We start from the raw sequence: 24,700 nt of genomic DNA on the forward strand, positions 1-24,700 counted from the left end.
TTGCTTTTCTCTTTGAAAATCATCACATAACGGCATTGTAATACACACTTCGGCTGCATTACATATTACCCATCTGCCGTAGTTCTTTATTTATTGAGCCCTGATTAGAAGACCTTTGGACAAACTGGAAGAACTGCCACGGAAACTGAAAACGTGACGTGGATCATAAATATATCAACAATCAAACAACATCTTCAATTTTTCTTCACACAATACGTCTCCTTGCAGTATCAATACTAATTCGGCTGACTTTTATATTTGATCCAATTGGTAGATAGGCTGTATTTACACCATAACGGTGCACAGCTGATATAAAGGGACACCTAGTGGTTAAAGCATGTTATTGAATTTCATTATGTTTATTATTAGATATTAATAGGATCCCTATAAAGTATATTCATTACTCGTTATTCTCTACTAATAGTTAATTAAAGACTGTATATAATGACTATTTTGCAAATCCCTTTCAAGATTTCAAGATTTTCTAAGGTTTATTGACATATCATATACACAAACGGTGTAGTTATGCAATGAATGAAAAACTTGGGTCGCAGATTCCTCAATAGTGCATTACAAGACATCTATCAATATTTGTGCATACCTAAAATAATAATAATAATAATAGATTTAATTTGTTAGCGCTTTTACAGGTGCTCAAAGACGCTTTACAGATAATAGTGAAGAAAAAAGAAAAGAGAAGAAAGGAACAACAAATAAATATATAGTTAAAGTTAAAGTCAAATAATACAAAAAAAATCACGTATGAAAAGCCAGATTGAAGAGGTGAGTTTTTGTGAGTTTTTTGAAGGTTGGTGAGGTACCTCCAGCAATGTTAACTACAGTATGTTGAAGCACTTATTTTAACTGATATTATACATATGTATTATACTCTTATAAGATGTATGTAGATATTTCATCTCTGGCCTTGTCAGGTATTGAACAATCAATAAATAAAGAACACAGAATTATTAAATATAAAACACAGCATTTGTGTGATTATACTAAATGATTTACAAATAAACACCACTGCATATTTACAACTGTTACACATGCTGATGTAACGCAAATGTTTCCAACTTGGGATCAATAAAGTATATCTTATCTTCAGATGATCGATGGCTACTGCCATATTTGCAAAATTTGCCACTGAACCTTGACAAGTGCATGTTTCAGGCTTATCAATTAACAACAGGAGGGGTCACAAACATAAGACCAGCTGTTAAATAAAGCTCTTCTGACCTTAGCTGGCATGTGGGTATATATTAATGCTGCCCATTATGGGCACAAGCCATTTTCACCCATTTATTAATTATATGTTTTAAATTTGTACACACCAATTTGTTTCCTATCACCTAAACCTACAGGGCTGTACACAATTTAATACTGTCAACTGAGGATCTTGTAATCAGTTCAGTGGCTGTGTATCGCAATGATGCTCGAAATGTCCCATATAGCCCTACGTCTGTTTCCAGTTATTTTTATTTTGAAATTCAGTTCCTGACGGACGCCAAAAAAGCCAGAGATTATGGAATTAAACAAATAAATAAAAACAAAGATAATTGTGTGTTATTGTTGAGTAAATAACAGTTTGTTATTTAGAAAAGAATAACAAATTAGAAGGAAAAAAATATTTAAAAAATACAGATTTCACTATTCTGAGGCTCTGAGTCCCATTTCTTTTCCTCACAGACGACAAAAAAAGTCCAACATTATACGATTTAAAATAAAAACAATAATCGTGGCTTGATATTCAGTAAGGAGATGTTTTTATCAACCCCACAGCTTCTGGTCTTCCAAGACCTGAACGGACAAAAAGACGTGCTGCAGGCACGAAACATTCTACTAATATAAATACATTGCTTTTAAAATTGTTCTGTGTCACACGAAAAAAAGGGGGAAACCGTGTTAATGAACCCGAATGAATCGTGACTATAACACGAAATGCCATGAGACTGGGTTGGCTAGCTAGCTATATCAAACAGCAGCATGATGTACTATGTTTTTTCTGTATTTAATATACATGCCGCTATAGCCTACTGGTGTCAAAAACATGCCAAAGTTAATTTTATCAGGACAACTGAGCTGCATTTGCTGCTGCTAACTGTAACGTTGCTAGCTGGCAAGAGCAGTATTCGTCACTTCCAGTGAAGGCACAGAGCCATGTGCTATTGAAACAACATTCTCAAGAAAAACCTTCCAGTCCTTTCAGTATCCAGCTAGCTCATAGACTCATCCATAACTTTCCCTGGCCTGCTGTATTGTTTTCCAAGGTCTTAGATAACATACCTTTCACCCTACTGCTTGTCCTTGTGTCTGCATTAAGGTCCAGCCTAGCTCAATAGCAATGATTTTGTCATACAGAGAAAGCACATGTTAAAGGTAGGGTAGGTACCAGCTCAAGTAAGCTAGAACTTGAAAATACACAACCAAAAAAAAATCTGCCCCTTCCTTCAGACTTCCTTACAGAGCCCCTCCTCCAACACACACGAACGCGCACATGACCAATGATGGCACGAGATAAGTTTGTGCACGAGATGGAAGGCTGACAGGCAGGTAGGCCATCCAATTATCTGCCGCGGGCTAAGGCAGATAATTGGACTTGCTTTTTATAGCGTCACAGCTTCCACAGATGAAATATATATTTATTGTCAAAGGCAGCATTTAATTTATTCATTGCTATCGGGATGAGCATTCCATGGAATATAACGACAAGTGTTTCTGAAGTGAATTACCTACCCTATCTTTAAAGAAACATTATTGACTGAAACATTTTGTTTGGTTGTTCGAGTTAGTGAGCTCACATGCATGACTTTTTAGGGTTTTACAACTAAATTGAGTCACCCTTAACATGTTTGGCCCTGGCTGCAGTTTATGTAGAATATTATAGCAAAGTTGATGGGTCAGCAGATAGAGCAAGACATTGATAGTAGCATCCCTATAAATATTGCAAACAATAAAAGAAATGGGTGAGGTCCCAACAACAACAGTAATGTTCTTACTGTCTCTTAGTCTTTGGCAGTGGGCTGTTGGTTATTTTGAAATATATCTTATAATAATAATTTTGTTTTGTTTTGCAGTACAATGTACTTCACAGATGGAAAAAAAATTAAATAAATACGTCTTGTTTAAAAAAGGGATATATATATGAGATAAAAAAACAAATGAAAAGACTAAAATACATACATATACATACTTACATACATAAAAAAGTAGGTGATCTGAAAATAAACTATGTTCTCCTATCCCATAATCCTATTCCGGACTCTTCTTAAGTACAGAGTACATATCGGTATGGCTTCCCTCAGAACCATGTGAGGTCCCTCTTTATCTTAAGTAGGTAAATTAGTAACCATGTCTAAGAGCGACCCTGCGTTCACCTGCTGCTGGTGCATGTGTGTGTACCCTTCCTTAAACGGTCTTAAAGAAAACCCAAAGGTCCCGACTCAACATATACATGAAGTGTGTGTTTACAAGCCGATGATTTATTATAAACTACTTCTGAGAGATGGAGGACATGAGTACATACTTAGTTATATTCAGTTTGTGTTTGTGTGAGTTCCATTTTGCCCTAAAGATAAGACAAGGAGGAAACATTTAAGTGTTTCTAATGTGGGTACAGGCTTTAATCAAGGCCAGGTGGGGTCAGTGAAGGGAAATGAGAGTGGCAAGAAAGTGTAATAAAGTACTCATTTTACAGGAGAGGCAGAATTGACTTCACAATATCACAGGGTTCCACTACTGCACTCTAATCTAGTAGAAGAGATCACAGCGTGCATGGGTGCCATATAAAGCACAGCTTTTTATTCTCACAGTGCTTGTTAAAAACCCACAGGGCTGATCCTGTCATCAAAATGAATGAAATAAAAGGAAAAAAAGGAAATTTCCCTTTGAAAAACATGTGTAAGAAAAAACCTTTTAACTAAATATTTGTGATTCCACTGGACCATTTGGAACTTTATACTAACTCCTGCTCCAAAGCTGCTCATAAATGAACCACAGGAGTGTGAGAATAAAAACAACATCGAAAGTCCAAATATGTACCACATGCGCAGCTTCAATAGGAGTGACTGTGCAGAGTGGTATGTCCGGGAAAGCTACGGGTTAATTTAAGACTAGAAGCAAAGCCTGTTGCCAATTAGGAGCAGTGAGCGCCACATGTGGGCTAGACGTAGCTATCTCCAGAAGGGGCAAAGGGGGCAGAAACCGCGCTGCGCGCAATGGGGACAAGCTAAAAGTCTGCGGAACCACTTGTTCGACATCAATTGGAACCTACGTGGATAATTACTCATTTAAGGGATTTTTCTCTCTCTCAAGACATGAACAAACAGGAGTGAAGGATTGGTGCGCAAAAAGGGCTTGCTTACGTTTTTACGTTTCAGCATTGCAACATGGCGCGTGTTTCTACCTTATTTTTACTCTGTGTAACATCTTTGTTTAATCGGGGTGCGAGCGAGATTTGCCGGGGCGCGCGCTGCTTTTCTGGCCAGGACTGGAGCAGACCGTGCGTCGGAGCACACTGCCAAAGGCGCACGGAGGCTGCGACACCCAGGAGACAGATTCCCCACTCTGCACAGTCCAGACAGGGACATGTGTACCCGAGTTACCAACAGGATGCTCATTTTAGTCACCACCAAGCCCAGAGCGCGCCTTTATCCCCGTACACCATTATCCAACCTCAGCAGGGAGGCTTTGCGCAGCCAGCAGGGACGGATGGCATAAGGAGGACTAACCCTAGGACCATCACGGCGGAGGTGTTCCATCCTGGCTGCGTCGGTGGGACATGTCCGACGTCTGTCTCTCATCGTCCCACGGGTGATGACGGTGCAACGCATGGGTGCAAAGGGATCGGATGTAAACTTCCCCTCCGGATGCGCCAGATGCCCAAGCCTTGCGTCGGGGAAGGATGCGGGACGCATGGAGGAGACGACGGGAGAGGAGGGCACTCGTCCCCGGTTCATGTGACAGATAGAGCGGCGCAGTTTCTGGATGAGCTTCCAGACGTTGGGACGGATCGTGGTGCATGGATACAGTTGACATGTGACATGAAACCAGGTCAGTGTCAGCCTGGGAGAAATCTGCCAAAAAGTTAAATTTTAGATAAAGAAATCTAAGTGAAGTTGCAGCTTTCTCAGCGAGAAATAAAAAACACTTGAAGTAGCAAACTTTACGATTTCAGTCCTGGTTGATTTAAAATGTCTAATTTAATAAAAGAATCCACATTTTCTTAGAGTCAAGCAGTATTTTGCAAAGTTTTCAAAATCGTATGCATATTTAAATGTTATTGTGTGTATACAATGGGGAAAAACTCCCCAGAATAATGGCAGACACCAGATTTGTAATGCAAATATAAAAATGTAGCATTTCATCACCATTGTGTAACCTCCTTCTACGATTATGTACTAGTTGTTTTTCTCTGCCACAGGCAACAATGAGCTTCCCTCTGAGGACGCTCTTGTGCTGCAGCTGTCCCTGTCTAAGAGCCAGGAGAAGCTGGTTGAGGCCCTCAGGGGCCAGCAGGACGAGGTCAAGGAGCTGCAGAGGCTCCTCAGCGAGCAGCAGGGGACGCTGGTGAACCAGCAGAGAGAAATACTGGAGCAGCAGAGGAGGATGTACGAACAGATGGAGCAAGTACGGCCTCTGTGATCGATGATGAAAAAGAAGATGTTGATAGTTTGTGGTTTTGTTATTAGGCTGTGATTATAGCATTGAACAATTACTAAGAAGAGGTGGATGGAAAACACCTGACATGCAGACGTTTTATTTTGTTGGATGACAGATGACCTCCCTATGGAGGAGCTTTACCATAATGTGGAGCAGAGGAGGAGAAGGTTCTGCACCACAATCCAGAACCATTGAGACAATTATAAGCAGAGCAGAGGTTGCATGGAATAAATAATCATAGTGTTTAATTTGTGTATTCATCTTGGCGAACACACAAGTCCTGTTGATTATTATCATGATCATACTAAAAAGAAATGTGCACTTGTATTTGTTTCTACTTCCAGGTTAAAGCCCAGTACAACATAATGATGGACAGCATCAAACAAACATCTTTCCCGAGTCTCCAGGCGGAGATGGACAGTCACATGGAAAGCATGAACGGGCAGGTTCGAGCCCACCAAGCTCAGCAGGCGCTCTCTCTGCACAAGGTGGACATGGAGGCCAGCGTGATGGAGGTGAGCTGCAGGATAAATCAGGCATCGAGGGTTACTAACGGTCCTGTATACACTGCTTTTGTGAAAAAAAAGACAACATTTCTTCACAAAGAAGTAACACTCCTCTCTCTGTATTTGGTCCATTGTGGGACTTGAACCAGTAACCCTCTAGGTCACAAGTCAAGTCTCTACAGAATACTTTCTATACAGCTACTGCCAACCTATATCAGATGTTTACATCATCAGACAAAAAAAAAAACCCTGGGTTAAAAGTTATTTGTGCTTGAATGTACAATACAGTAATGTACAATTGGCTTTACTTACATGCCAGCCATTGGTTTGCAAGAAAATCTCAATTTTTGGTTTCAAATTCTTAAAGGTCCCCTATACTGTTTTTAATTAATATATTATAGGTCTCATATATATACAAAACATGTCTCTGAAGTGTTAGGCTAGAAATACCAAACAGATCATTGCAGCATCCCACAATCCCCTCTGTTTCAGACCTGTTTCCAAAGTGCTGATTCTCTGTCTGTTACTTTAGATGAAAATAAGCAGCAATTCCCTGCGCCCCTCTGAAAGATATTTGGTTAAAAAGAACACAATGGTGATCTTAAAACCTGTAGGCCTACTGACTTTAACTCATTCTTTTATGGTGCAAAAAAAAAAAATGACATTAAGCAACCAGTCATGCCAACATTATTTACACTGAGTATTTAAATTTGAACTGTATTGTAATATTATATTTGAACTGTACTATGTATTATTTATTGACCTGTACTTAAATCTTGTTTTATGATTGTTTGTCTGATAGAGATTATGCAATGTTTTTAGTGTTTGTTGATTGTTATGTACCTGCCTGAGGACTGCAGATGGAAATTAGCTATTAGCTATAATCTGGCATAATTCATATCTTCTCTTTTCTGAGACTAATGTATTTGTATGAATGGTCCTTGTTGAAATAAATACATAATAGGAGGGGATTCAGGTGATAAGGTGGGCGGCAGTTACCTTGGTTGGTAATTGGCTAATGATTACACAAGCCAATACATCGTTATGAAATCAAAAAGTTGCCAAAATCTGATCAGCTCATTTTCAGACAGGTTCTTATATAAATGGATCAGGACAGAAAGAGAGCAAATCTTTGATGTATAAAAGACATGAAAAAGTGGATTTTGCATAATAGGTGACCTTTAAAAGATCTTCTGCGAAAGCACAAACTACACTATAGAAGAATCTGGAGTAATAATATAAATGAATATACCTTCTACAAACTTACTTCTTCAAAATGTTAAAAGATTTCAACTAGTTAAAATATAAGCAACATCTGACATCTGGTTAGCCTCTCTGTGTATCCTACTTTGAAAAATAAGTAGAAGAAGAAGAAGACATGCTTTATTAATCCCTCACAGGGAAATGTCTTTCTCCACTCTGTTGTGTTTACACACATTAAACATACAGGGAGTATATACATGCTCAAACACAGAGGGTATACATGCACATTTGTATGATTTGACTGTCTGTGATGTTTAATAATGTATTCATTGCTTACAGGTGGGGCGCCCCCTGATGGCTTGTGAGAGTTGCGGTCCTGAGGAGTACTGCAGCTTCATCAGCGGTCATCCTCGCTGTGAGAAATGTACCGTCTGTCCGGCCGGCTTCTTCCTGGTCGCACAGTGTTCAATCCACGCTGACAGAATCTGCCAGGTAAGCATTATCATCTTTATACATAACATTTAGGTCTATTATTATAACTTATTTTGTTGGATGATACACTGAACAAAAATATAAATGCAACACTTTTGTTTTTGCTCCCATTTTTTATGAGATGAACTCAAAGATCTAAAACATTTTCTATATACACAAAATAACAATTTCTCTCAAATATTGTTCACAAATCTGAAAGAATCTGTGATAGTGAGCACTTCTCCTTTGCCGAGATAATCCATCCCACCTCACAGGTGTGGCATATCAAGATGCTGATTTGAAAGCATGATTATTACACAGGTGTGCCTTAGGCTGGCCACAATAAAAGGCCACTCTGAAACGTGCATTTTTGCTTTATTGGGGGGGTCTGGGGGGGTCCGAAAACCAGTCAGTATCTGGTGTGAGGGTTAGGGTTAGGGTTAGGGTAATGTTGTGAATCGAGTGGCCCATGGTGGTGGTGGGGTTAGGTATGGGCAGGCGTATGTTATGGACGACGAACACAGGCCACTCGATTGAACACATTATCCTATTATCTCGGCAAAGGAGAAGTGCTCACTAACATAGATTTTTTCCGATTTGTGAACAATATTTGAAAGAAATTGTTATTTTGTGTATGTAGAAAATGTTTTAGATCTTTGAGTTCATCTCATGAAAAATGGGAACAAAAACAAAAGTGTTGCATTTATATTTTTGTTCAGTGTATATCGTCCAAGAAACATGCAATGTGATACATTTTATCTTTTTCATTTAATGGTCTTTATTTTTACACTTATTATATGAATGCAAGTACTCCTTCTCAAAAAGCAATACATCATTGAGAATATTCACACATTTCAATAATCAAAATGTACTTAAATTAAATCTAGGGTTAGGGTTAGGGTTAGGGTTGTGGCTATAAACACATAATCAAAACGATATATGACAGATGAAAATCCCGTTGATAATTCTGCATCATGCTGGCGAAAAGGTTGACAAATGTAAACACAATGGGCAATATGATGTCTGCAAAAAGGATCAAGGTCATGTCCATAGATGGTATGATAAGACTATTACGTACATCATTTGTACTATAGGTTGATAATGCTAGTATTGTCATAGACTTGCAATTCAACTATGACAAATACATTAAGGATGTGGTCACACATGCACAAAATGAACGATTGCCCCCTGTTCAATTACACTCTGTCTATGAGACGAAGAAACATTTGCGAGGAAAAAGTGCCTCTTCGCTTCACATTGAGTCCAACTTTATAGCATTGGAAGCAAAATAAAGCTTGTGTCGGCAGGTGTTTTACCACTGAATTCTCTCCAAAGTAGAATTGTCATAAAAGACAGAAGAGAAAACACATAACGAACAAAAAAGCAATAAACTTTTGTCTGTGTAATAGTTTGGGTTTGTGGAATTTACTCCAGAATAGTTGGTTCTGAGGGATGTTAATGCCAAACAAAACAATAAAGTTGTGGCCGGAAAAACAATGAGCTGACTGATGGTTAACCACAGAGTAGGGTGACTGAGTGATTACCATAGATGCTTTAACATTGAAAGTGTTTTTTTGTCACTACAGGACAGAGATGAATGCCTTGAAATATCTGATCTGTGTGGAGATCGACAGAAGTGTCTCAACACTCCAGGTAACATTAATGATCAGAATCAGAATCAGAATACCTCTATTATTCCCAGGGGAAATTTGCATCGTTACAGCAGGAAAGAGCCACAGACAGCTTAATGTTACATTGTTAAAAAAAAAGTACTAAGTTATGATATAATACAAAAATATAATAAAAAAATAAAAGTAAAAAAAAAAACTTTTCAAAATACAAATCCTGTAACAGTTCTTAGGATTTAGCAGCCCGGTATATATTACACAGTTATTAATGGCATATGTATAATAATGTATATATTGAACATATAGCACATATTGCACATAGTTTGATGGTAATTACTATCGAACCCTAACCCTAACCTTAACCCTAACTTTTGTAAAGAGTCTACATTATATTACAACAAAAAGGCCTCTAAAACATCCCTACTTTGGCCTTCTTTTCCATTTGCTGAACTAAAATAATGATTATTCATCATAACTAAAGACACTGCTTTTAGAATAAAATGTTCAACCCTCATGTCTTTGTTTCTCCATCGTCAGGTGGCTTCAGGTGCCAGGGCATGACGGAGCGTGATGGTAACTCAGGAATGTGCGGCCACGACTACTTCTACCACTCGGACATGGATGAGTGTCAGGCCTGCAATGAGTGTGAAGGAGATCCCGTTGCTTCCCCTTGTACCTTCACTGCAGACGCCATCTGCTCTGGCCCTGTTCCTGCTGGTGACAACGCTCTCTCTCTATCCTGGGCTGGAGATGTAAGTCTGCCTGGCGCAAAAGGCAACTTCCTGGCTCATGCCTTCCCTAGCGTGCAGCTTCAAATAAAAGGAAGAGGCGACGGAGTGCTACTATCCGCTGAAGAAGGCCGTCTGGTGCTCAGGCAGCACGGTCTGGTCTGGCTTGATGAGAACCTCTCGGTAAGCCACGGTTGCCGTAGCTTCATCCAGTTGTGCCTACGTATGAACAACACAGACAGTTCTGAAGGTCGTGACCTCAGTGGTATTAGGGTAGAGCAGCGGGAAGAAAGGTCCCTCCAGAGTGTCAGCATCAGCGGGGTAGCAGAAGTCGCCCCAGGTAACAAGATATCCCTCTTCCTCCGGAGTGCCAGCAACCACTGTAACCAAAGCAACGATGGTCTGCAGCTGTACGAACCTTCAGCAGCTTCACTCAGTCTTCTCTGGCTCTCACATGACACTGGGGCTGTTGCCATGACAGCACAGGCAATGGTGTCCGCACACTACCATACCAACTATCGCCCGGTATTCCGCACCAGCTCCACGTCTGACCCTTACGTTGTGGGGCTGACTCATGATGGCAGAGGGATCCGTTTTGCAGAAAGTGGCACCGTGCGGTTCGTATTTCAGCAGGCGTTGTACTCCATGGGCCAGGCGTGTGTGAGTGAGGGCTTCCAACTGCTAGCATACCTGAACCGTAACGGAACCAGCTCTGAGTTGGGGCGTTCCTTCAAACCAGGCGTCCACTATCGAGACACGTCCTTATCTCTGACAGGAGTGGCTAAAGTTGGCTCTGGGGACACCCTAGGTTTTGAGATCCTCTCTCCTGCTCAGTGCAATGTACGCTTCTTTGGAGACGAGACCGGCATCAGTATCCTCAGCTTGGTTTGGGTCCCTGCTGCTCTGTCTTCCTCTCTGACGGCATCAGTGTCCAACTCCGGCTTACCGTCAGGAGCAGTCCGGAACAAGCCGCTGTTCTTCCGCCAGACCAGTGCTCAGGTTTCTCAGATGGGGCTGTTAGGGAAAGGTCCAACAGATCAAAAGCGAGATTTTGTTTTCAAGGAGAGCGGCACAGTCAGTGTGGCTATGGATCTCAAACTCATACATTCCTGCAACCTGGTCAAGGTGACTCTTTTAAAGCGTATCGATCCGGATGGGTCAGGAGGAGGCCGAGAGGCGGAGGGAGTGCGTCCCGTCCCTCTGGCCCAGCAGGTGGCTGGTCAGATGCCTGAGGGAAGTCATTGGGCCAGTGTTAGCCTGCGGGCGTCCTTCCAGGTTCATAACGGTACAGCTGTGTTCTTCACACTTGACTGTGTACGCGGACGAGTCAACCAGATCAGCTACCAAATAGGAAGTGGAGTGTCGATCCTCTGGGTAGCAGCGTAACATCAGAGAGACAAAACTTCACCATGTTGCTCCAGTTCAGCAGAAGCTAAGCCATTGATATGATGGAAATGTTTGATTAGTTTGATTTAATAGGCATACAGTAGTTAGATTGTTTGGGAAAGACACTTATTTACTTTCTTATGGGGAGTTACATGAGATTATCTATATCATTCTTATATCTGTCTGTTAAATATCAAGCTACTGCCAGCAGCTTGATAGCTTAAACACTAGCCAAAGTCCAAAGGTAAGAATACCTTTGAGAATACAGGTAAAAAATTTGCTTATTAACACTTTTACAATCTTGAAACTCACTGGATATCGGTCTGACTATCGATCTGGCTATTTCTCGGAGAGACCAGTGTAGCCAACAGATGCAGTATCTTGCCAACTTACCCTTTCTGCACTACACCTTGTTTACAGTCAGATAAGCATCTTCAGATGCAAGACTGCAGTTGAGAGAGCCAACTTGTATGACTCAATTGTGTCACAAGAAGCCAGTTAATAAGCTGACTGTAAGAACGAAATTGTTGCCAGGTGTCTGCAGATGGTTTCTGGAATTGCATTTTGGCAAATACATTCTCCTTTTTTATTCTCCAATTGAACTGTTTACCTGCAATTCAGGACCATTTCAAATCTTCTCATCTAACTTTTGTTAAGAGATTAAATAGGCTATTTCCAAAACGTTGAACTGTTGCTTGAAGCTGCTTGATTTTGTAGTGAGTAGCCTAAAGCTAATTTTATTTTTATTTTTATTTTGTGCAAAAAAAGTAGCATTACTCATCAACCTTATTTATATCAATGCAAGTTTAAGTGTAATTATTTCGTAATTGATGGCTCTAAACTATTTTCTCACACTTCCGAAATTGTATTTGCTGTATTTCTCTCTTTATTTATGTAATAATGTTACTCTGTTGACTCTAATAGATCTTCAGCTCATTCCCACTGTGGCTACAGCATTGTGTGCTGTCACTAAAAGCAGTTAGCTGCTGGTTTCATTCAGGAGAGTGTTTTTTAAGAGCATGTGTTTCATGTTAGCCACCATTTTCTAATGTGAATTTCTACTGCATGCCCTGTTTAATGACCACTTTTCGGCCTATTATGGACTTAAAGACAATCATATGTTTCACGAAGGCCAGGTGTAACTGTCCTGGAGAGATATTATACTATCTTCATTATTTACACCGTAAGATATAGTTAATGTTTACTCAAAGCAAACTGTAATAAAGTGTATATTTGATGTTTTATTTGAAATCCAATAAATTGTTTTGCCAGATTGTGTGTTGCTGTCTCTGTGTAAGAACCAGGGTCTTAGAAGTAAAGCCATTGTGGAAGTGACTTGAAATTAACTGGAAGGGGCCGCTTTGACTGTGGATTAGGACGTAGCTGAGAGTTATAGCTCGGCTTTAGTAGTAGCCAGGCCTATTTTGTAACCACAGCTAGTCAAAAACTGCCAACTGACAAACCTTATCACATTGTCACAATTGTCACGACTGTATGTTTTTTGGATGGTGTCTTGTCCTAATCATGGGCTTTTCCTCACGTGCCACAGTTAGCAACATGGTGACTGAATTGGATACGTTTGCTCCTAGCAGAAGCTGCCAGGTGTTTCCTATTAAACATCAAAGAGCAGATCCTTTATCATGAATTTAAACAGTTGAAATTATATTAGCCGGGTAGTTAACCTCAAAATGGCTTTCCTTAACACGCCCAATGACAACCCCTCTCCTTCCTAGTGTGCTGCTCTGCTTTGGCACAAGATCAAAAAGCATATTACGATCCGGGGCATATGTTCTATGAAAACCAGTAGACCACTTGATGTTGTTATTCCAGCCTAAGAAGTTATGACCCCCAGGTTACTGTGTGTTATAAATTACTCCATAAATCATGACTTTTAGGGGATTAGTCCATAAATATGCAGGTTTGTGTCATGAAGGTGTCAAAAGAGTGCCGACGCGACCATTTCCACATTGTCCCACTGTCTGATTTTCTCTAGTTCTAGGTAGCTTGACCAGACCTTTGCTACGAATAAAGCATGAGCAGCACAGTGAACTAAGCCTCAGTCTTGTCAGGAACTAGACAGAAGACAATAAGCAGAGGTAGGTCGACAAACAGAAGAGAAAGAAAGCATATCTTGAGACAAATTGAAAACACCCCCATGTTGATGGATGACTTGCTGGGTGAGGTACTGTGGTTTGACAATGATAAACGCTTCAGGAAAAAGGTCAGCGCCTACAGTATAGAGAGTTGAGCACTGTCTGGCAGGACAAGTTACCCTTAGCACTCTGGATAATAGAGTACAGATGGAGGAAGGTGTGTTGAGTCGGTGTGGATGTGTCTTTAAGCAGTGAACAGGTTTGCCTGTAAGAAAAAACAGGTTTATGTTTAAAACATACTTGTTCTTCTAGATACTTTATTACATGGCTTTTAGTTTAGGATTTTAAACAATTTCCCGGCCTCCAAATGCCAAAGCAAATGTATTTAGTGTCATTAAACTATTTTAACTTTCCATAAGAAATCATTTAAAGATGAATGGTCAATATTTGCATCATGGTATTTTTGGGACTGTACAGAAATTGGTTTGGAAGGACAGTCAGGGAGGGTAGTTTGACTTATTCATTGATACTTTATTTCTATTTTTTCTTCTAGAAATAATTGTAAAAAGAAAGAAAATCAAATGTAAAAAAATAAGCCTATTATGCTTTCATGATTAATTTTTTTAAAGTATGTTTTCCTATTGGTGCTGTGTAATGCTTTTTATTCTAAGAACACTGGAGTTGTTTTCCAATAAGGGGGTTGTATTTTAATTATTTTAAGATAAGGCACTTTTATTCTTATTCGGGGGAGGTTATTGCAGTTTTTTTCTTATTGGAGGAGGGTAAGGCATGTTTTCTGAAGGGCGGGCGTTCGAGATATTCCTTACCCCTGTCGGATCCTGCTTTGGAAAACAGCTAAACTGAACATTCTACCCAGCCAAATAATTGTCCTACAATCCCTTTGTTTCTATTAAGACATTAATCAGGAATATCTTGTAATATAATTAGTTTCCTTTAAAAAATCACAATATTTAGAGACAAACATTTCTCAAAAGGGAGTCTGACACGTCATACTTGAGTCATTATACTGCATGGAACCCACCCCCCACCTTTGTCTGAAATGAACAGGCATGTGTGGTGCACACCGCCTTCAGAGCATGAGCGAGCAGCAGGGCTACATATGGCACACAGACAGTGAACATACAGGTAGCAAGAATGTGCAGGAGGCAAGTGTACTCCTAACCTTGCCCTTGATACAGAAACAACCATTACATCAAGGAATGTGAGGGGAGAGGAAGATACAGAGAGAGGAGTGGGAGAACGAGAAGAAGAAGAAAGCCGTGGGAATGAAAGTGAGAATTTGGCTGCTCCTGTGTCAGTGCATCTGGAAGCAGTTCTCACTTGTTTTGAATTTTTCTTCTCCTCTACCCGCTTTACAGTCGCCAAGAGGCGTCCCACTGTTTCTGCGCATAAGTCAGAAATGTTTTGGGCTAGATATTATAAAAAGCAACTTTTATGTTGCTTTGGATCATAGGCCAGCACCACAAACATTATAAAACAGAAACACAATACATTTTGGTTGACATAAGAGCAAATGGTTGTTTAAAATGAGTAATACACGTCACAATACGTTACAAGCACAATACAATAACATAAGGGATTTCACTGTGATTTTAATAACTTGCATGTCATCTCTTCCTGAAATGCACCATGTACTAAATGGCGGTGCAATGCTGCCTCCTACAGGAAATAAAGAGGATAACACATTTTGGGTGAAGTTATTTTATTACCACTGGATAATAATGCCATTACAACAGGTTAATAACAACCTCTTTCATATAAGTTAGTCTTCAATTTGCTATATGGCTATACAACAATGTATCATATTTATTTATAATACTAAAGTAATATAGTATAGTTGGTTTTGAATAAAGTGTGTTGAGATACAATTCCATACATGTAGTCCATTATCAGCGTTTGTACTATGGGGTTAACATATTAAGATCATCTACTAATCTTTAAAGCACATTAAGTCAAGTTTTACACATGTATTCTGTAGGAGTTTAACTGTAGTAAATGTTAATGCAGTAAATGAGAACAGGAAACTGTCTAATAAAGTGTGTAAATGTAAGAGGCAGGATGTTAGCTTTGACTTAAAAATAAGACTACAAACAGTTAAAAATCCCTAATAAAAAACTAGGGATGTAGCTACAAAGACCTGACACTGCATACTTGAAGAGTTGAGGCTTATGAAATCAGGGTATATTTATGTATATTAAATCCTCTACTTTTTCAAATTCGGCACTTAAGTGTTGCAACAAAAAATAAATTGCATCGCTATCATCTTCTGAAAGGCATCTTTGAGGCTATTACAGTTATTAGAAATTAGTAAGGCGACAAATATAAGAGAACATGTTGTTTATGTTGACAACAAATGTTTGAAATGCTGACCTACAACTTAAATGTTTATTTAAAGGTGTCGAGTGTGAATAAAGAACACTATTTATTTAGATAAAAGCATGAACAAGTTCCACAATGCTGTCGTAATATTGTCAAAAAAGGATAACAAACATTCAAAGCACCTCGACAGTAAGAGTGTAATGTTCTTGTCAAAACTGTGTATTTAAACGCTATGAATGTAAGTTCACCATGTGTAAAATACTGTGTAATTGTTTTTTGGTCCATGCTGCAATGAGAATGACTGAAGGGAATGAGTAAAACTGGTAAAGGGGTATACAGAGGAGGAGGAGGAGGAGGAGGAGGAGGAGGAGGAGGAAGAATGGGTGGGGAGAGATGTTGTCACATTGGTTAAATAAGGCATTGAAACCACACATTATGTAATAATTCCACAAAAGGTAACACATTTTATATTGATTATCTAATAATATCCATATTGTTCTAAACATTTTCACACATTTTGCAATAACTTAACACATATTGTACTGGTTATTACAAAATGGAGGAGTTGCAATTTTCTTTAATGAAAATGTAATATGTGGATAATATAATAACAGACCAGTCTTCCTCCATCCTGCGCATGTTTCAAGGAGGATTGGTTTGATTCATACTTGAATGGATAAAATGGACATTGTTGTTATGATTGTATACAATTGTTTATGAATGAAGACATCCATTTTGTTTTGGTTATTACATAATTATTTTTTAATGGTAATTGGAACTTCCAGATGTTGCCTTAACCCCTGCAAATCTGTAGTAAATAATTTTTACATGTTTGTAATATATTTTAGAAAATTATTCTTTTCATATTGTGTCCAGATTGCAGCAAATAATTACAATAATTTCTGCAGAGTAAAGTGAAAATGTATTAGATTTTGTTTAGTTATTATTACATATGTTGTTCCAGGCCTGTAAGAAGAAGAGATGTTTTAGTGCAGGATTTCGATGAGGAGGCGTTTAAAGTCTCCACTGCACTCTGAATCCAGAGCGTCTTTCAGGGTAACATCGTATTTCTCCAGGTACATGTCCTTCACTGTCTCCAGGTCGAACTGTGGGGTTAACAACATAACACTGCCGTCACAACAAATCCTTTCTTATTGGTTATTTTGTCTTTAAAATTGAGCACATTTTTTGACTTGCCTCAGAGCGGCCTACAATGATGCGAATGAGCGTGTCCTCATCAGTGCCCGCTCCCTTCATGGCGGCATTAAGGCGTCGGGCAAAATACAACTGCGGGTTCTTAGCACACCTGACTATAAAACAAACACACACAAGCAGCAGGTGTTATTAAAAATGCTGACATTTGATTGGATAAGTCATGGCTTGCGAACATCCCGTTAAAGTCCAACCTACCTAGAGTAATGTAGCATTCTTTGAGAGTTCCTGTTGCTTCAGAGTTAATGGTGTCCAAAATGTCGGTCCCTGAAAGCTGCAATTGAACGAGTAACGTGAGAACTTAGACGTACAACAGTGATGAAAGCCCCAGATGAAATTATGTTTAAAAAGTAGCTTGTTATTGCAGGAATGTGAGCAGTTCTTACCGACTCATAGATCTTAAAGGTGGCCTGAAGCTGCATGTAGTTCCTGTGAGTCAGGATGAAGTTGAAGGTGGTCTCATCAGTGCCAAATCTGCCTTCTCCTGCCTGACAGGGATAAAAAGAGTACATTTAACGACAGCATTGCTGTGTTTTAATGCCATGTCAAACAAACTTGATCTTATTTTTGTTAGTTTGGTCATTGTTCCTATATACAGTACCTTTCGAAGGACAGACAGGAGAATGGGGGTAAACACATTTTACTTATACAGATCACCATGGAACTTCCCCAGTTTTTACTTAAATTAAGACAATCACTTTTGTATTAAAACTTTTCTGAAATACTCTGTTCAATGCAAATGAGGCATTATCTAATGCAATTTTTGGGTACATTTTTAAGAAATCTACAGGCGAACTAGACAGGTTTGTAAAATAATCACCCAATGTTTAATTGGATATATTCCTCACAATAGTCGGAAAAAATACATTATTATCGATACAAAATAGCCAAAACGTTTTGCTTGTAGTGTTACAACATATGAAACCTCATTATGATATGGTAACCACATAGTATCCAACCATGCTAGCAGCTCTGTGATGTAGCCTACTAAAAGAAAGCAGCCATTTAAGCTAATGCTAATGTATTTTTGCTCATCAGGTATTATTTGTATCCAAGTCCCCATTTTAGGATGTTAGCATGAGCAAATTAGTAGCACCAAACACAAAGCCTAGAGCTCATCATTGGAATGTCATTAGTTTAAAAGGTTGTTTGGTTGAAAATACCAAAATAAAATCAACAAATCTAAACAATCTGATCATTTCAAATGATTTATCCTCTGGGGAACAAGAATGTATGTCCCAAATTTGGTTACAATCCATTAATAGTTGACGGGATATTTCCGTGTCAGGGATGAAAGATTGGGGCAACAGACCACAATTTCCATCCCTAAATACCAGATGCTAGCGTGGTTAAGAGAACTGCCTCAGGGGTTGTTTGTGAAGGACTATCAACCTCATTGAGAGTGATACTTCAAACATAAAGCTCCACGCTTAAGTAGTGAATGTTCACGAAGATCCAACAATCCATTACTGTAGGAAAAGGCACACTGCAGCAATACCACAAAAACCAGCTTGATTTATTAAATCTTGCCATCTAAGCCTTAGATCACGTTACATTGCAAACACTGGGGTTATTCAATGGGCAAACTATGAATAAGACTACTAATTCAAAGGGGAATTATGAAGCATCTGTGAACGTACCTCAACCAAAGATGTGGCATCCTGTTCGGCTAAATCCTCATCCACCTCATAGCCCTCGTCTCTACTCGCCTTTAGAGAGGAAAAGAGGGGGACATGGAGAGGAAGAAGACAGGTTTAAGAGGAGGGATCAACGAGGCGAAGCATGTAAAGTGAAGTTAAGATTCAGAGAGTTATGGAAAAGTCAAAAAGACTGGTTGCAAATGTAATCTCAGGCATTTAAGGGATAACAATCATCTGCTGCACATCAATGGGAAATATTTGAAGGCCTCTTTGGATAGGAGGTCACGCTGTGGAACTTGAGTCACACTGTGTTTGTCTTTCCTTTCTGCGGGAAAGGAAAAGAGAGGGGAAGTAGACAGGGTGGGAGGGCGGAAAAAGCTGGCACGGAGGCAGCAGCATGCCGAAGATGGGATGTTTGACAAATGTCTCAGTGGGCGAACCACAGCATGGAGAACAAATGTGCTTCCATTATCAGAGGAAGAGAAGTGGTATTGTTCTTCTCTTCATGGCTTCCATCCAAATTCAAGACTTCCACTTAATTGTTTTTCAAAACGTTGTCTCTGTTTTCTTTGTTTACTGCAACTTCCCTTTGGTACTATAAATGTTGCTGAGTTTTGTTGATGGTTAAACTGGACTTTACCTGCAGCAGTGACGTCAGCAGGTTCCTCACATCTCCACTGGTGTCATCTTCAATGTCTGCATCCAGTTCACGCTCATGCACTGTAAGGTAAGAGGGAAAAACAGTCAACACTTATCAAACATAGTGTATAAATACACTGTGAAGTGAAGCTAAATTAAAACTGCACGCTGTCAGGACATTTTTAGATGACCAAAAGGTTACAATTAACTTTCCTGAACAAAAAAAAACACAGTGAAAGGGTTACAGTGTTAAGACTAAACAGACCCTAACCCTTATACTAACACCCTGGTAGTGACTTTTCAATCACAAGGAAGCCCCGCCCTAAAGCATTAGCTGCCATATTTTCAACTTAACTAGAAATGGGACTATCATTTACAAAATGAACATCATGCTGTATTGAAGAAGACTTTAAACTAGTGATGGAAACCATAGACTTATTGAGGTATCAAATCAAGCAGAAGTAGGGTCATTTTCTCATAGACTTATATTGAATTTACTTCTTTTTTTTTAAACCCCTTTGTCAGCCCCTGGTGGCTATCAAACAGAATGTAAGTTTAAGACACTTATGCATTAGCTTCTGGATGAAAAATGTATAGGTAAAAGAACTAAAAAATAAAAAAGTGTACGGTGAAAATGTGTCTTAACACGGGATACAAATAAGGTTATTGAGAGCTTAGTTATTTTGCAATGAGTCAACTGTGATTCTGACGAGGATAACATCACACTGTGTTTGTGGCCAGTGAAAAACATGAGGAAAACATATCTCATGACTCCGTGACTCACCCCAAAAACTGAAAACGCCCACAACATTAGGACCAATATAAAACTTAGTATGTATCTGTTCCGCATGCTAGTTGAAGTATCACTCTTTCCAGTATGAGAGGAACCTCAGATTGGTCGCTGTATAGAACTGATTCAGACTGAGAGAGAACTCACCAGCGGCGTAAGTCTCCTTGTAGCTCATAATGTCCTGTAGAAGAGGCAAAGACAGAGGATCAACATTTTTACATTTGAAATGGATCATATGACTATGTGTTATATACAAATAGGTCACTTTGAGTTACAAACCCCAAGATAATTATTCCCCCATGACTGGAAAGTCATTTATACAACTTGGATTTAACTGTCTGTTATGGCATATTTTATAAACTAAGGATTCAACAAAAGGTTAGACAGGGCAATTATGTGGAAAGCTTTTCAATTACAAAATTGGATATCTGCTGGAAGTTCTTTCTCACTTTATGCATTTTGTCAAAATGGAGGCCAAGCAGTGTTCTCAGACAATCAGAAAAACTGGCAGCGAAGATAGACTCCATGTTAAATAACGCATGTAAACCAGAATATAAATAGTTTCTAATAGTTAACCTGTAGAAATTGGGTAAAAATAAAAACATGTAGTATCAAAGGATAGTATCACAGATTGACCGACCTCATTGGTGGCCGTGCACAGGATCTCGACGAGCACGTCTTCGTCCGTTCCCGCCCCCTTCATGGCCTTCCTCAGCTCCTTGGCGAAGTAAACATTAGGAGGCTCCAACATGGCTATGGTGGCCTTCTCAAAACTACCTGTCAGCTCCTTCTTAAGGACTTCCTCCAACTCCTGAACAGAAAAAGAAACAACTGCATTTACGTGTATGTGTAAATAAATGTAGGAGCATGAGAGAGGGAGTGTAAAGTTACTTACATCATCATACTTCTCAAAGTAGGCCTGCTTTATCTCCACACGCTGAGCTGCAGAGCGATTGGCCAGGATCTGAACAATGACTTCTTCATCCGTCCCTGCAGATTATAAAGCATTACATATCTTTTAGTAATCAGCCCATCGAATGGCCATTATCATTCATCATAGGGAGCATAGATTTAAAGTGGTATAACCCTACACTTCCTCCTAATTGGTTCTATGGGCTGTTATGTTTTATTGGTAGGCTGAATGACCACAAGAAGGTTGGAATTAAACCATACACTCTAGCTTGTGCACTTCGCTCTTCATCGGCCAATCGAAAGGGCAACAAAAACACTCCCGTTTGTATCCTGGCTGTAAAATGGTGGAACAAGAACCCCATTGATAAAATGGAAAGCCAAAAGTTTACAGATCTTACTTCACAGAACGAAAATCCACCTGGATTGACTGCGAGTTGCCCAATAATTTATAAAAACTGCAGCACTTAGAAAGGTTTCATTTGGCTGAATGCACTTATTGTCACTTGCTTCAGCTAAATGAGATGTGATACAATTATGGGAGCTTCACCATCAAGACAGTATTTTACTATTATAACACTTCTTAGAGCCTAACCTTTGAAGGCAGTTTCTATGTCTTGTCACCTAACCGTAGAAGTATATTATTAAAATGGCAGCAAGGCAGACATGTTTCTGGTAAAATCAGAAATACAGTTTTCTGCTTTGAAAATTATTATTCAAATATGTGTACTAAACGCTAATGTAAGGTAATTAAATACATACAATTTCTGCTTTTAATTTTAATTTGTATAATTGCTCATTTGATTTTGTTTTATCTGCTGGTTATATTTGTCTCGCTACAAGGACAGTTGTAATACAAAAATAACTGATCAAATAAGAGGGAAGTATTGCTGACATTGATATAACAACACTGCTGGCCTTAAAATGTTCTTTGTGCTGTGTGGCACCAGTATGTTAACTTCTATCTTCAATTTATCTGAGAACTTTTCTGATTAATTCAATATATATTTGTGGATCCATTGTAAATGCACATTAAGTAATGGATGCAATAATCACACACAAATAGAGAAACCAAGAGACTAAATAAGAGAAACAACAAATTGCGCAGTTATTGAAGAAGAATGAGACTACACTATTCATACTTACCTAGACCTTTACAGGCTTTTCTGATAGCCTTGATATCAGCAGTGACATCAAAATCCTCATATGGGACAAGGGTGGGCTAGAACACAAAGTGATATGATCATTACAAAAAAAGAAGATACAAAACATAAATGAAAAGCAAACATATACAACTACACACACTGTTAGGAATGGATCATGTATCCTATAATTACTGACAGAGGTGGATAAATACTCAGATCATGTACTTTAGTAAAAGTAGAAGTACCAGAGTGTAGGAATACTCTGTTACAAGTAAAAGTAAAAGTAGAAAAGTATTAACATCAACATATACTTAAAGTACCAAAAGTAACACTACACATTGTGCAGATTGGTCCATTTCAGAATAATATTTATTATATGTTTTGATTATAAATGTTGATGCGTGTAATCAAAGCTAAAGGTTTGAATTACTTTGTATACTGCAGGGTAGATTGTGAATTTACTCCAGGTGGAACTAAAGTCTGATTTAAGTGCTGATTACATTTCACATCATTTATCTAAATCTGCAAAGGAACAAGAGGTACAAAAGAAGTACACCATTTACCTCTGAATTCTAGTAGAGTAAAAGTACAAAGTAGCATACAATGGAAATACATGTATCTCAAAATTGTACTTAAGTAAATGTAATTCACAGCTCCGAGTACTGTATCTATACACTGCAAACTGATGTAAAATGTAAAATAACAAACAAGCTAGAATCCCAGTGAAGCATGATGACACAGTGAGGTTGTAAGGGATCATCACAGGGCCTGTTACAGTAGGCCGGTCTCCCGCAGGAAAAGGGTGCAGCAGCAGGCTGATCGCTGAGTCATGCGGCAGTCTGTGGGCAGCCTCCTCTCCTCACCCCCCTCCGTTAGCACAATGCAGCCTTATTGATCAGCCTTTCCGAGAAATGCCTCGTCCCTTTTTCTGCTGCTGCCCAGGCCTTACAGGACTCTCCCTTTGCTCAAATAAACTGCGCAACTTCTACCACGCAGCTGTCAGAATGTGTTGTTTACATCTCCTGAAGTAAATAACACCCTTAGAATAATCTCCCGGACGCTGCATAAGTGATCATCACAGTAAACTGGATCGTTTCAAAGCTTTAAAAGTGGCTGATCCTCAATTTTACACTAGCCTAATTACAAATCTAATGTTGTTTTTAAAAGTTGGGAAATCCCGTTTTCTTACCTGCACGTTCCCCATTTTAATCCAAGATCGCGCTGTCAAAAGTCACTAAGTGATAAATTCGTGGAAAGCTGTGATGTTGAGCGGCTTTGCAGTGGATGTGATGTGTCAGTCCGGTCGGTTGTTCGGTTGTTCCTGGAGGACGCCCTGTCCGGTGCTGCAGGGTGACGTCACTGCCGCTTGTTCATTTAGTGGGGGGAAGATAATTGTTTGCGGCTTGAAAAACTGTGTGTCATCATAACAACATGTGGTCCTGGAGTTGTAACAGACATATTTGCTCTCGTTCATTATCTCTGTAGAAATGCTTTCATTCAGTGTTTAAAGATCCATCCATCCATCTTCTCCTGCTTATCCGTGGTCGGGTTGCGGAGGAAGCAGTTCCAGCAGAGAGCCCAAAACGTTCCTTTCCCTGGCCACATCAACCAGCTCTGACTGGGGGATCCCAAGGCGCTCCCAGGCCAGCGAAGAGATATCATTCCTCCACCTGGTGCTAGGTCTACCCCTTGGTCTCTTCCCAGCACAGTACATGTACAGCACTTTGGCTCGACCAAAAATCGTTTTAAAAATGTGCTATATAAATAAAACTTCATTTGATTTGATTCTTTCCCTCCTGATCATGTGCTTTTTCCTGAGGTGGGTACTAATTCCAGATAGCTGTGTAATTGGCTGCTGAGCGTCAGATTGAGTAATCATGTGTTGTGTGTTGCAGGTGCTTTCCTTACCCCTCATTACTTTGGCTGGCAATTTGGAGGGGCAAGCATTTTGGATTTGTTTTAGTTCAGGAGATTGTTACACACTGCATATTCTAAATTTAATTTCTATGTTATCTAATAGATAGACTGTCATGGTAATAGGGAGCACCTTTTGTTGTTTGTTTTGTTCATGTAGCTAGCTGTAGTTAGTGATGTGCAAAACTGAACCAACAAGTATTTTTGAACAAATATTTGAGTGTCCGTAATGAACCGGTTAAGCTTTTTATCCAACCTCCAAGTAGTCATAGATCCACTTTATATTATAATATCCAAAAATTTAAGAAAACAAACCAATAGGTTGCATGTTAATAATCCAAACTCAAACAGGATAAGCATTGAAGAATGTTGTATGTTTTATTTTAGTGGGTGATACTTGCAGTGTCACTGTGAACCTGATAGCATATTATGCAA

The 24,700-nt window shown here is 39.2% G+C and overlaps 2 protein-coding genes across 2 annotated transcripts; one reads left to right on the forward strand and one right to left on the reverse strand.

The window, feature by feature from the left end:
- Window positions 1-4,143: 4,143 nt before the first annotated feature.
- On the forward strand, window positions 4,144-12,856 carry LOC307019713 (uncharacterized protein). Its single transcript, XM_079650774.1, has 6 exons — window positions 4,144-5,052; window positions 5,423-5,628; window positions 6,006-6,176; window positions 7,710-7,862; window positions 9,428-9,494; window positions 10,007-12,856. The coding sequence occupies exons 1-6, from the start codon at window positions 4,389-4,391 to the stop codon at window positions 11,581-11,583; spliced, it is 2,838 nt and encodes a 945-aa protein (XP_079506900.1). The 5' UTR covers window positions 4,144-4,388; the 3' UTR covers window positions 11,584-12,856.
- A 2,526-nt stretch (window positions 12,857-15,382) lies between these two features.
- Window positions 15,383-23,946, reverse strand: LOC307019715 (annexin A13-like). The gene is made up of 11 exons (XM_079650776.1): window positions 23,541-23,946; window positions 22,353-22,428; window positions 21,193-21,287; window positions 20,938-21,108; window positions 20,445-20,478; window positions 19,509-19,588; window positions 18,869-18,937; window positions 17,615-17,716; window positions 17,427-17,502; window positions 17,214-17,326; window positions 15,383-17,122 (listed from the first exon to the last, which is right to left on the reverse strand). Exons 1-11 carry the CDS (start codon window positions 23,553-23,555, stop codon window positions 17,003-17,005), a joined length of 951 nt encoding a protein of 316 aa, XP_079506902.1. The 5' UTR covers window positions 23,556-23,946; the 3' UTR covers window positions 15,383-17,002.
- Between the last annotated feature and the right edge of the window lie 754 nt (window positions 23,947-24,700).

Source organism: Notothenia rossii (assembly GCF_949606895.1).
Source record: "Notothenia rossii genome assembly, chromosome: 9".
Classification (NCBI taxonomy): domain Eukaryota; kingdom Metazoa; phylum Chordata; class Actinopteri; order Perciformes; family Nototheniidae; genus Notothenia; species Notothenia rossii.